Source organism: Etheostoma cragini, chromosome 11 (genome assembly GCF_013103735.1).
Source record: "Etheostoma cragini isolate CJK2018 chromosome 11, CSU_Ecrag_1.0, whole genome shotgun sequence".
NCBI lineage: Eukaryota > Metazoa > Chordata > Actinopteri > Perciformes > Percidae > Etheostoma > Etheostoma cragini.
Window position 1 is genome coordinate 26,017,131 of NC_048417.1, and position 12,967 is coordinate 26,030,097.

Here is a 12,967-nt window from a genome sequence, read left to right on the forward strand (position 1 = left end):
GCACATCTGTCCATACAGTATACACAGTAAAACCCCGCGTACATGATGCATGAGTGGAGAAAAACAAACATGACACGAGAGCTGAAGCAGAGAAGGAGCAGTGAAATGATGTCTGGAGTCAGTGGGGAACATCAGTGAAAAGCGAAACCACTAAGCCAGAGGCACATCAGAATGAATTGATTAAAAAGGACAGCAGCACCACAAAAAATTGCACAAATGAAAAGGTATTATCATCAAGATACAAAACATGGTCTTAGGTTTTGGAGCTGCAAGGTTTTAACTCCTAATAATTAATTAGCAACCTGTTTAAAAGACTAAGAAATCCAAAATAGAGCAATAGAGGCTAAACATTTAGTAATGAATATAATCATGTTTATGTATATACAAAAGTGAGAAAATATGCACATGTAATATCTTCACAATAGTTGCTGCGTACATCAAGTTAACAGACACAATCTGCTACCGTGTGAACATATTCAGCCAGCTGCTTACCTTGAAAACTGCTCTGCTACTTGCGTCAGTACATTCTGAAAGAGTTCCTCTTTATCTGAGGAGAGAACAAGCGTAGCGCTGTGTTACATGTACACACACCCACCAGACTGTACACACAAACAAAGCCCTGCCATTGGCTTAAAGCTGTACTTATTGTTCTCCTTAGCAGTTAGTGTGTTTCAGTTAAGCACAAGAATCGCCTACATCAAATTGTAAAATGGTCAAGTAAGCGGACTGGAGAGTCCCAGCTGCACCCTACATCCCTGTATGCTACACAACTACACCTATGGCGATCTTAGGAGATAGCCTACACCCTTTGAATAGGGCATAAACAAACGGTTATTTATTCCTTTTATCCATGTTTAACTGTCTGCTTTATATGTTGTAATGTTTTGTGTGTTGCATGTTATGTGGTGGTCTACAAAGTGCCTCTTAGACTGTAAACCTAGTTTACCCACGGATACAAATAAAGTAACCTGAGACCTAAACCGACTGTTGTGGGCAAAGTTCAACACCACGTGCCAATAAATTAACAGCTATGAGAAATTGTGAAAAAAACAAACAGCCAGAAGTCTGTACATTGTGTCACTTAACGCGAGGGTCACAGGTCAGTACTGACTGAAAAATTCCACTCTGTGATTAATCAAGGTTGGTTCGGCTAGAGTGAATAAGCAGACTGGATCTCCACCCTCAGACAACAATATAACAGGCATGATTATTTCAGTTAACAAGCTTGTTTGACCCAAAAATAACACTTCTAATGAGTAGGATATTACTGGTTAAAATTAGGATGTTCTAACATTATATGAGGTGGAATTGAACCTAGTAGATTGATGCTGACTCGTCTCAGGAAGGACTATTGTGTGTGTGTGTGTGTGTGTGTGTGTGTGTGTGTATGTGTGTGTGTGTGTGTGTGTGTGTGTGTCAGCCCCCAGGAACAAAGCTCAGCCTTTCCGCCCATTTCTTTTGGTGGTCACTCTAAGTATTACACCGTAAAATCCCTCTGCAACCTAATGAAAATATTTTACCCATAGACCACCACTGTATGAATCTTTCTACTCAGAATTTTTAATCAATGGACTTTCAATATTTTAAGAACTTCCCTCGAGCCGGGAAAAGTGATTCAAAAACCTGTACCATCCCCACCATGTAAAGTCTATGGGCCAAATAATTTCTTAATTATTTGAGAATAAAGAATAACAAGAAATTACTTAACGCTTAAAAACGTTTGGAACGGGCTTCCGCCATGAATGTATCCAAGTCTTGTCATACATCTATGGAGTGTAGTCCCTGAAACTCACCAGCAAGCTGTCCTCCAGTCATAGGCACCACTCGGTACAGTGACCTGCAACACAACAAGACACACACAGGTTAGTTGGAGAGCAGAGGTGGTGAGAAGCTGAAATTAATTTTACAAGGAGGTGTACGCTCAGATGGTGTTTGTCAAATACAATTTCTTTTAGATTATAACTTGAGATAAGATAGCAAATATGCACACAGCTGTACACACACACAAACACACACACACAATACATATTGCGCTTTTCTAATCTTGACGGGAACAATTCACAATTCACACGCATTCACACACTATGGCCGAGGCTGCTGTACATGGTGCCACCTGCTTATCAGATACACACTCACACACAATTGTGTGTGACAAAGACACTCAGGCAACTCGGGGTTCAGTGTCTTGCCCAAGGACACTTCGACATGGGACTGCAGGGCCAGGGATCAAACCCCCAACCTTCCGATTGCCAGGAAACCGCTGAAAACTTGAACCGCTCTATTAAAGCATTGTCCCTTATCAGTGTGTGCCTGTGTGTAAGTGCAGGTGCCTTTAACTTTGAGACTGGAGCATATCAAGTGTTTTGTGTAACGAGACCAGGGCAGTTCTCATCATTTATGTTAAAGGACCATAACCTTATCCGTCCTCATATCACTAACATCACCCATCGTGGACATGCTCTACATCCCAGCACATTCTTAGTGTCGCATTATGTTTTTTGCAAACGGCAGTTTTATTTACAACATTGGTGATGTGGAACCTATTATTAAGGCCACTGTATAGCAAAGTGCTATCAGAAGAGTGTGGCTCGCTCTGTTTTAAACGTTTTTTGTTGAGTTCCCTGGACACAAACCAGTAAGAGACATTAAAAATGTATGCGTAAAACCCTTTGAAATTACAATTCTTTTGATGATGGTGCTGCAGCCTCAGAATGGGATTAGTAGGCCTAGTCTTCGCCCGCAGGATTGCACCTAAATGTAACATTATAGATGCAACAATTTTCTCCAACGCAAATTCTCTCTCTTTCTCTTTTACTGTGTTGCTTTTTTTTAAAACTAAATATATGTTCAACCTCGCTGTATGGCTCCATTCATGCTGCCTTTTTACTGTGGTGGTTCACGCACTTAACTCTGAGTCAACCTACTCTGAGTTGATTAAACCATCTTGAATCAGTTGTTCTGGAAGCGGAAACTCAGTTTGTTAAACCTCTATGATTGTTTGACATTAGTCATATGAGGATGGGTAAGGTTATGTATGCTACATAACTCACAGACTGGGAAGAAAAACCATTTCAAAAAGGTAGTTATCTGGAAATGAAAATGCATCTATAGTCGGAGTCTCAATATCATCTCCTGACGTATATGTTTAACTCCTTGAAAAGTAATACAGCTTCTTCATCAACATGACCGTTGACTTAAGGAAATGGTTAACACACTCACTTACAGGGTCATGGACAGGTACAAGCTATTGTTGCACAGGCAACAGCCCGTTTGCCCTGATTGGCTTAGATGCCCCTCTGGTGGAGGAGCTGAAATAAACTGTAATTCTTGCTGCATCAATACGATAAAACAGCTATCATTACTAAAGTTAAATCAAATAAAATCACTATATCATTTAAGCTTGCCCTCAGCGATGCCCTCTACCCAAAGTCATGCGACTCTGTTTACATTCTCACACAATGTGCACCGCAAATTAAAGAGAGGGAACGTCAAGTCCTTCTGCTTTCACATGAGTTTATTAAGTTATAAATGAAGATTCTGACAAATGCCCTGTGAATGGTAACCACAAAAATCCCCTTGAGCCGGAGAGCCATGCTCAATGGTAAAGTTAACAGTCCCAACCCGGGAAGCAGGCGTTATCAGTAGGTAACCTCTAATAATGTGAATTAAACCTGCATCACCCTGTCTGGCTTCTGTTTCGCATAATGAAGGGCTCGCTCTGCATTATCCCTTACTTATGTCACATATGTTATATTACTTTATTGTAGGCTATGTTATGTTACTATTGTTATGTTAGGATGGCAAGAACGGAATGTACAAAGGAGAGCTCGGTCCCACACGTCTTGTATTTCACTCAATTAATAGTCCTTTAACCCTATTACAGATTATCTGTCCACTAGGAGGCAGTGATGTAACACAACACAACTCTAATAACACAATTTCCCCCTTTCCGTACAGTCAAATGACTACACGTCACATTCTGACATTTCCTCTCAATTCTTACAGATCTATATCAAATCTCAAAAGTAATTTTTACTATTAAAAAAGGTAAAGGTACTTTTTTGTCATGTAGCGGAATTCATTCTCTGCATTTAACCCATCCCTCAAGGAAGCAGTGGGCAGCCATTTGCAGTGCCCGGGGACCAACTCCAGATCTGGGCCAGTGTCTTGGTCCTGACACTGACTGGAGAATCTGGTCCATGTTTTCGATGGTGGGCGAAACCAGAGCACCCGGAGGAAACCCCCGCAGACATGGGGAGAACATAAAAACTCCACACAGAAAGGCCGGGAACGACCAGGATTCAAACCCAGACCTTCTTGCTGTGAGGCCACAGTGCTAACCATTGGGACACCTTCCTTCAACTAGAGCAAATAATCAATGTAACATTTTTAACAAAAATGACTTTCTCCTGTTTTTCCTGTTCAGCTGATTAATTACTTCAACTCTAGTATCTAGTATCCAATATGTGTCTTTTAGGTATCTCGGAGGGTTTCTCTCTCCAGCTGGTTTACATCTTTCAGCCTGAGGACTGTGGCTGAGAATGCAAAAAAGATGTAGCAGCTTATATCAAGTCACACAACTCACAAGCGAGCCTGCGATGATGCGTTCACGGACCTCATCACCAGGTCAGCTCTTACCATAGCGGCCTCCCACGGTCCGTTCCTGGTTTCATGGAGGGTCTAGCGGCAGAGCGTGCAGAGATTGGATGTTACAGCCTTTAAGATGTCACCTGCCCCCTCTTGTTTTCTTCCCACAGCCTGAGGTCGGGTTGAGATCTACTCAGTTTGATGCTTTTGCACTACGCCCCGTAAGGGGGTCAGTGAGTAAAATTGCATCTGCTTTGCCCAGCTCATATGTTGGCATGTTATGTGCATCTCTGTAGCCTCTGTCTCCCACTGTGATCTGCTCACAGTGTGGCAGTGTTACCAGCAGTTGGCGGGCTACGGCGACTAGGGACAGGGCGTTTGTACATCAGGCTCCACCCACTGTACCCATGGAGACTCCTATGCCATTGTTAAAGAGGGTGTAGGATGTGAGACAGCAGGGACGCTGCCTTTTATGTTATGCTGCTGTTTTCTAGGTAAGCCCATCCTGATTGTCCGGCTATATTTATGCAAAGTTCAGTGGGCGAACGCATGCTCGGGATTGGAGAGGAGTATTACCCATAAAGTCCAGTAGAGGGCTCCGCCTGTGCTTTTAGAACTAAGGTTATAACAGCACAACCTTTGTTTCCAGATGTGTCACCTGCAGCGTCTGGGCAAGAATAAAATGAGATGAATGAGGACAGAAACGTTAACATAAGTATTCCCAATTAAGTCCTGTTCACATTTTTTCACTTTACCATCAACGTTCAGAAATGTTCAGTTTAATGTGAATTTAATTGTGTTGCTATGGACGCAGTGCTCCAACTGCAGAGACGAAACAGAGTATCTTTTTTAGCAATGGCAATAAAATCATTTTTTAAATCAATAAATTGTTTAAAACTATACTTTTGAAATGTAAGTGACACAATTAATGTTCTGATTACTCAAATTAATTAATTAAATTAATTTGGCCTCTCTTTGTAGAAATAAGCTGCTCTTACGTCAAAATATTACTCTCTGCCTTAACAGAGAAATTATTTTTTGGTTTACTTATCGCAAAACTATTAATTATTTAATATATCAGATACTGCTTATTTAATTTAAAATCCTATTATCTTACTGTCAAGTGTGGGTCTACAGTAGTGCATCTGCTCTGCAAATACATCAACTGTGACAAGCTGCACTTCTCAAAGTTAAGTACATGGTAAATGTTTAGTGTTAAATAGTTTTTGTGGACATGCATCATATTCCCCAGGACACATTTTGTATCTTCTGTGGAACTGTTAGAAAAAGACAGGGGACTCAAAGTTTCTATTCCTACTTCTCTGCTCTGTCTTGCTTTTGACACTGCTGACAGTGGCATCAGACACAGGTGACACCCTACAATATTCAAATACAGTCATCCATTAAACACTAGCAGGAAATCACATATGAGTACATAGCCAGGAATTCTCTCTGTGGGAAACTTACATGAGATAAATCTTTTTGTGAATGCAGTTTGTTGATTATTGAATTCGAGGGAAAAGACATTTGCATGAGCAGCAATGAATTACCACTAATAATCAAAATCCTTATGGAGAAAGAGAATGGGATTCTTTTTACTTGCGGAACCACACAGTTGAGCTCTATACACAGATTCCCACAGGATAACGACTGAAGGGATGGGCCAATCAAGGGTTGGCAGCATTAGTGCTTTATTGACAAGCTTTCTGCAGAAGTAACAGTTTAATCATAGTAAAGCCCTGCAGCCAAATCTTGCACCCACCATTATTCAGAAAAATGGACCACTTTTTTATCTCTGTGATTCTGATTTCTTGCAAATTAAAAGGCTTCAGGTAAACTCAGTTAAGTAAGCTAATGCAAAGCTACAAATCACATTTCATGACAGCTCATTGTAGCAATATGCTAACAGCCAAGAAGGAAGGCGCAGGGGACACTGGGATTTACAGTCAATCAGCAAAAGTCTTTCAATCAATCAAACAGCCAGCTGTTGGACTGAATTAATGTTCTGTCGAATAATCAATTTATCAATAAAGACATCAGTGGAATGCAGATTTTCCAATACCTCTCTGTGTTGTGCGGCATGGTGGGGTCAATGGACACCATGGCTCCGGATGAATCCAGCAGGGACAGATTAGTGTTTCTGCATGAAGACAAAACACACGGAGATCTCACTGCAAGTCACATGTAAGGCTGCTGATGGGTAAGCAATCTTTTTTTCTACGTTTTGCTTAAGTAATTCCCCGTATAAATACCCTTCATTTGTCTCATAAAATCTCAAAAGGATGGGCCTAATGCTCGCAATACTAATAAGTGGAAGAGTGTTAAAGAACTAGAGGAGAATCAAAAGGTCCAGTCTCAATCTTCTGTGAGAGCAAAATATCCATCAACATGTTTCTTTAAGCAGATCACTGAGTAAGAAATCTTCAGACAACAGGCGTGTGGGGTCAGATCTCACCAAAACACAGACACGCCGAGATATCACCGGCACTGTGTTACCATTAACTACAGGAGCTCAGCGGCTTCCCTACTGAAAATAACTCAGTTAAAGTCCAAATCAATTTTCATTTTTAAACCATGAGTTCAAATTAATTCACAAAAATCGATTTATCGCCCAGCATCAAACACTTAATTTCCTGCATTCTGGGGAATCTTTCTTCATCAATTTATGATGCAAATGTCATTATTTATGTAAAGGAAATTACTATTATTTATTTCTTATTATAATGAGAAATTATTGTCCTGTATTGTTGAAAACATATCGGTTTTTGGTTTATGTTTCCTTTAGGAATCATGTACATCTCAACAACAAATCTATTAGAGAACGAAACCTTGATAAAGCTAGTAGCCCTTAAGTTTAAATCTACATTAAACACAAGACATCACATGTCAAAATCACAAGAAATCACCTCTTTATTTTTCACAAAATGGACAAAGCTGCACTTACAGGTCCCACGCTGTGTCTGTATGTGTGTGTACTGCTGAAAAGGAACATTCTCAGATCTTTATGACTCATGTAAATATGGTAAGCACCCACACTAACAGTATATGTTGTAATATATGCTGTAAAAATGTTAGAAAGTAATTGCTAATATGAAATCAATTTAAAAAATGAAAGTAGATTGATATGACACTATGTGAAGTTGATGCATTGGAGTTACTGACCAGCATCAAAAGCGTTTTTTCCCTTAACGTTTCTTTCACCTAGGTCCTCAAATGGCTTAACGTAATTAGATACACTAAATAAAATATAACTTTGTGGTTTCCCCTCTATCATAAAGTCTATGGGTGTCTCCAACCCTTTGTCTTTTCACTGTCTGCGCCACCGACTACGAGTGATAACCTGTTCTGAACGTACCGGACCTGACCTAGCGTGGCATGCCTGCGTGTTGTGTGTGTATGTCAGTGTGTGACATGACGTAGTGTGTTGGTGTTTTTGTAGATGCTGATCTGAAGATAGTTTGATAGGATTTGGGGCTTACGGACAAAAAAATCATCCTGTGGCATTATGCGGACACCATGGCCCTGGCAATTCAGAAGAAGTCACAGTTACACAAACATGCTCTGCAAGGTTACAATGGTATGTTCCAATATAGTTGTGTGTGAAATCGTTGGGAAACACATTTACAGAAAAGAAGGACATGACCCCTAAAATGGTTATTTTTACCTCTTTTGTGGGTAGTGGGTTGTCTTTCATTTTTTTGTGGGGTAGAAATCTACCTCTTGTAAATAGTGGGGAGAACATATGCCCTGCATCCCCCCCCCCCCCCCCCCCCCCCCCCCCAAAAAAAAATCTACGCCTATACTCCAGGCAAATGCCATTATGTTCTCGGACTAGAGGGGAAAAGGGGACTGAGTACCCAGGGCCCTCATGTGAGGAGGACCCAAAAAGATGCTAGAATGAATAGCTGTGGATGCGGGAAGAATTTTGTGTGTTTGTGTGTATACTTAAATTTACTCCACTTTGTTCAAGGTGGAGCCATAGACCTTGGAAGTAGGGGACCACCTCATATTGACAGCTTCCCTTTATAGATATTGTCAGAAATGAAAAGCCCTCCTCCACACAGTTGCTAGTAGCCAAGGAGGACACAGAGGATTAAAAAGGTCATAATCTTTCAAAGTTTCTGTGTGCAAAACTCACCAGACAACTCTATTTTGTAAAGGAGACTAATTACCTTTGTATCAACTCATTTGGCAATGGCTTGAATGTAATGGATGTTCATGCACTGTAGTGTTAAATATGAAAAGCTACTGTATTTACAGACTGTGTGGGCAACAACACACAACAACCCTTATTCTTCTAATTTCTTCACTTTTATTTTCTGGTTTTTCATGGTCTTTTCTTTTATCTGATTTGATGGATTTCAATTTGTTTCTTTTTAAATCTGTTATATATTTTCACCACATCTATGTATATATGTATATGTACGTGTGTTTTATGCTTGTATACACATTTGTTGTTGTATTTGCAACTATTCTACTTTATCTCCCTGCTTGTAAATGAAGGATTATCCAGATTACAAACCATTATTAATCATCACTAAATAGGAGTAATGCCTACCTGACCTCTAAAACAAACAGCAGAGGAGTATTTGGCTGTAATCTACACTAAAGTTATGACTCAGGTAAAGGCTACTGCATGAAAACATTATTAAATATATAGCAGCACTGTAAGTAGGCACTCTATTAGTCACATGCAGTGCAGGTGTCAGATGGTATTAAATGTCAAGTAAAACAGGAACATACTGTGTGTATGTGTGTTTGTGTGTGTGTGTGTGTGTGTGTGTGTGTGTGTGTGTGTGTGTGTGTTACCTTGGCACACCCAAGGCTGTACAGAAAAGCTCCTTAATGTCACATGGGGTGCAGAATCTACTGAACACCACCTGAGGGAGAACAACACAAAATCCCACATGATAAGGACAGGGTTTAAATCCATTACCACATATTTATATCCACATGAACCTGGAAAATAACAATGTTTTCACTCTGTTGAACACACATTACACATTACACACAGGCCTGAAATACACACACATGCTCAGTACCTATACATGCACCACTAATTACTTAATAACCAGCTTCAAATTAGCTATCTATGTCTAATCTTAATATATCTTATTGTTACACTGCATGCAAATCTGCCAACGTTAGAACACAAACTTCACATAAGGATCTTATTACCGGTAGTGGTGAATAATATACTGTATATATATATATGTACTGTATATGTACTGTATGTGTCCATGGGCCAGACACTGAACCCAGAGTTTCCCACGGTTCAGTTGAAGTAATAATTAATCATCAAGCATTTTAGCTTCTCTGTTTTCTTTTCTAATTACACATAGAGCTAATATCTAGTGTGTCTGTGTGTGTGTGTGTGTGTGTGTGTGTCATTGGTTGTTATAGTAAACTAAAACGAAAATAAGCTGTGAAATATATTTTTTGTAAACTGAAAAAAATAAAAAGTAAAACCTTCAAGACTAACTAACTTAAACTAAAACTCCATTGCCAGGTTAAAAAAATAAATAAAGATCAAGTAAATCATATCAGTTTTAGTTTTTTACAAAACTTAAACAGACTTGACAATGACATTCCAGGAGATGGCGCTGTCTGTCCCGCACTTGCTTCACATGCGACACTAAGTTGCTTGAAGATGAAACGTTAAACAACATGTATTCTGAGTGTCCAAATTTATGGATGTAACAGGCTGTATGTAATAGGTTGTGTTAAATTCTTGCCTAAATGGGAACAGCGCCATCTGCTGGCGTCAACTTCATATTGCGTTGCAGTGCTAAAAGAGTAATCTAAAGCAGAAGTGGTATGTCACACGTTTTTAGAGAGACAATTTTGCCAAAATGTTTTAAAGTCTACCACATAATATTTTATTTTTCTGGATATTGTTGTGGTGTAGTTTAGAGATGAATGCCGTTAGTTTGGCGTGGAGTGAGGCACTAATTTTGAGCTCAGAGCTGGATGCTAACTTAAGCTTATTAGCTTACCATAGACGTTACACTCTATGCTTCTGACGCTAATCACTGTCTGAAAGTTGTAAGTCTTCTGGTAGCTGTGCAAGAGAAATCTCAATCATTTCCAATCAGCAGGGACGGAAAGCGTAGGTGATAACATAGGCACAAGCTAATTACTGGTAACTAACATGATAGTTAACATTAGTAATTAAACCTAAACAGCTGATGTAAGCCCAAACTGTCTGCGTGCTTCTCCTGACAGTACGGTGATTTGTTGACTATGCGACGGTAAGTTGCGTGGTTATGACGCAATCGTTAACCTATCTTTATAAAAACGTCTTTTACAGAGCCATAACGTGAGATACAAGGTAATGGAGCCTTTTATACATTGTTGTGTTTCTCTAGAAATAAACAATGGACAAATAGAGTATTGAAACGCTTCAGTCATGAAGTTATTCACTGTCAAAGTGGCGCCAAAATGAATGGCAGTCAATGGGATGCTAAAGGCGCATGATGGCTTTGTAGCATTAAACTGGCGCCATAGAAGCTACGCTTAGAGAAGAGAGGCTTACACCCTTGGGGAAAAGGCCCACAGAGGAGGAGGAGCCTAAAATGTCATTGAAAAATTAATTTCACAGACAATATCAACCCTACTAAAATACAGATTTATCGCAACAGGTGATTATCATGTGATAAGCCCGCTTTGCATAGTATGTGGTGACAAGCTAGCAAATGAGGAAATGAAGCCTTCAAAACTTATTTGGCACATGGAGAACAAGCACCCCGATACTCTGCCGTGACAGCAGTCAAAACAAAATCATGGGATAAACTGGACATAAGGAATTTCGGGTGGCACTGTCTCGGTTACCCCCCAATGCGACTGTTCGGTTGCACAGAAACAAGCGCAAGGCTCCCACTAATACAGCGATAAGGTAAATTGTGTTTTTAATGCATTTTACATCTGTTTTCATATTATATACTGTACATTATTATACATTTGTTTTCATGCTGGTCGTATCATTTTTTTATCGTGATTACTGGAGACCGGTCCGTGAAAATCAATCTGACACGAAACCTGTCCTTGGCGCAAAAAAGGTTGAGGACCACTGATATAGGACATTTCCACATGGCAGAATAACTGACATAACTGTTGTCAGTTCATTTAAGCCTGTTGTTGTGTTGATCTATAGTTCTGGCACGTTTAAAGTAAGTTAGTGAGTTAGGCTAGTTAAGCTAGTGATTTAGATGTTAGTGTTCTTCACCTGTTACACCTGGCTGTTGATTCATAATGGCGATTGGTGAACGCACGTTTTTATTTTAGGTGCTATATTTACATGCTACAGTTACACTGCATTAAGGTTATGTAACTAATTGTGGGTGTATTGTTATTATTTTCTAGCATATATATGATTCCTATGCATTGTGTATGGTAGCCTTTACAATGTTATTTATTTCTTTGCGGAACCACACACAAACACACACAGCCAAAGCAGAGCTACACACGCGCATGTTTGTATTGTTGCTTGATTGTAATGAAGCATCAACAGAGAGAAGTTGTCTCCTTCTGTGTTTTAACAGACACACCTGGGCCCAAGTTGGAAACCAGAATCAGCTTTAAATACAGGCCTAAGGATTAATTAGGCCTGCCCAGAATTAATTTCATAATTTACTTCATGCGATCCACGTAGCTTTGCAAAACAAATGAATTGTCATTCACAAGTCTACTTTTACTTTTATACTTTTTGTAAATTTCCAAGCCTTTACTGTTTTACTTTTACTCAAGAAAAGAAGTTAAATCAGTACTTTGACTTTTACCAGAGTATTTTTTTAATTAAATCTGTACTTTTAATTGAGTGTGAAGTGTGAAGTGAGTACTTTTGCCATCTCTGAGATTATTAAATGAGTTGTTGAAAACAACAAATTTAATTTGGAGCACATTTTGAAACAGCTACTTTCTTCTTCTTATGTAGATGTTTAAAACATGTCTTTCTAATTTAGCATCAGCAGACTGACAGTCCTCCTGCAGCAGGATATCACGGTTCTTCTTCTTCCTCTGACTACAGTTATGTGGAGCAATCAACCACTGGGGGATGTCTCATGAATCTGAATGCGCAGGCTCCCTCAGCTCAAGGCCTCTCGTTTGATTAAAGAGTGTGCATGTTGCAGCGCAGCAGCATTAAATATTTCAACTTTTTTATCTCTTCTGCTCCCACAGCTTAATAAACAAGGAAAACCACTGTCACTGAACATGACGAATGATTTGTGTCACTCCACAGCATACACAGAGGGATGACCCACATACATGAAGGAGCTATTTGTGTGTGATGTGTGGCATTGAAGACCAACAAACGGCCAAATCACAGCACAAGATGACACAGGGAGGCCTGGGACTGTTAGGGAAGCCCAGGGCTAAGGGG

General features: G+C 39.7%; 1 protein-coding gene across 3 annotated transcripts in view; it reads right to left on the reverse strand.

The window, feature by feature from the left end:
* The window catches only part of pde9a (phosphodiesterase 9A), a 48,643-nt gene that overhangs the window by 23,362 nt on the left and 12,314 nt on the right, over positions 1-12,967 (reverse strand). For all 3 annotated transcript variants that reach the window (XR_004658473.1, XM_034885175.1, XM_034885174.1), the window contains exons 2-5: positions 9,397-9,467; positions 6,650-6,727; positions 1,794-1,837; positions 493-547 (exon numbers count right to left, since the gene is read on the reverse strand). Coding sequence is in view for 2 of the 3 variants with exons in the window: in XM_034885175.1 (XP_034741066.1) it covers positions 493-547; positions 1,794-1,837; positions 6,650-6,727; positions 9,397-9,467 (248 nt within the window). In the remaining variant the exon portion in view is untranslated. The remainder of the gene's footprint in view (positions 1-492; positions 548-1,793; positions 1,838-6,649; positions 6,728-9,396; positions 9,468-12,967) is intronic.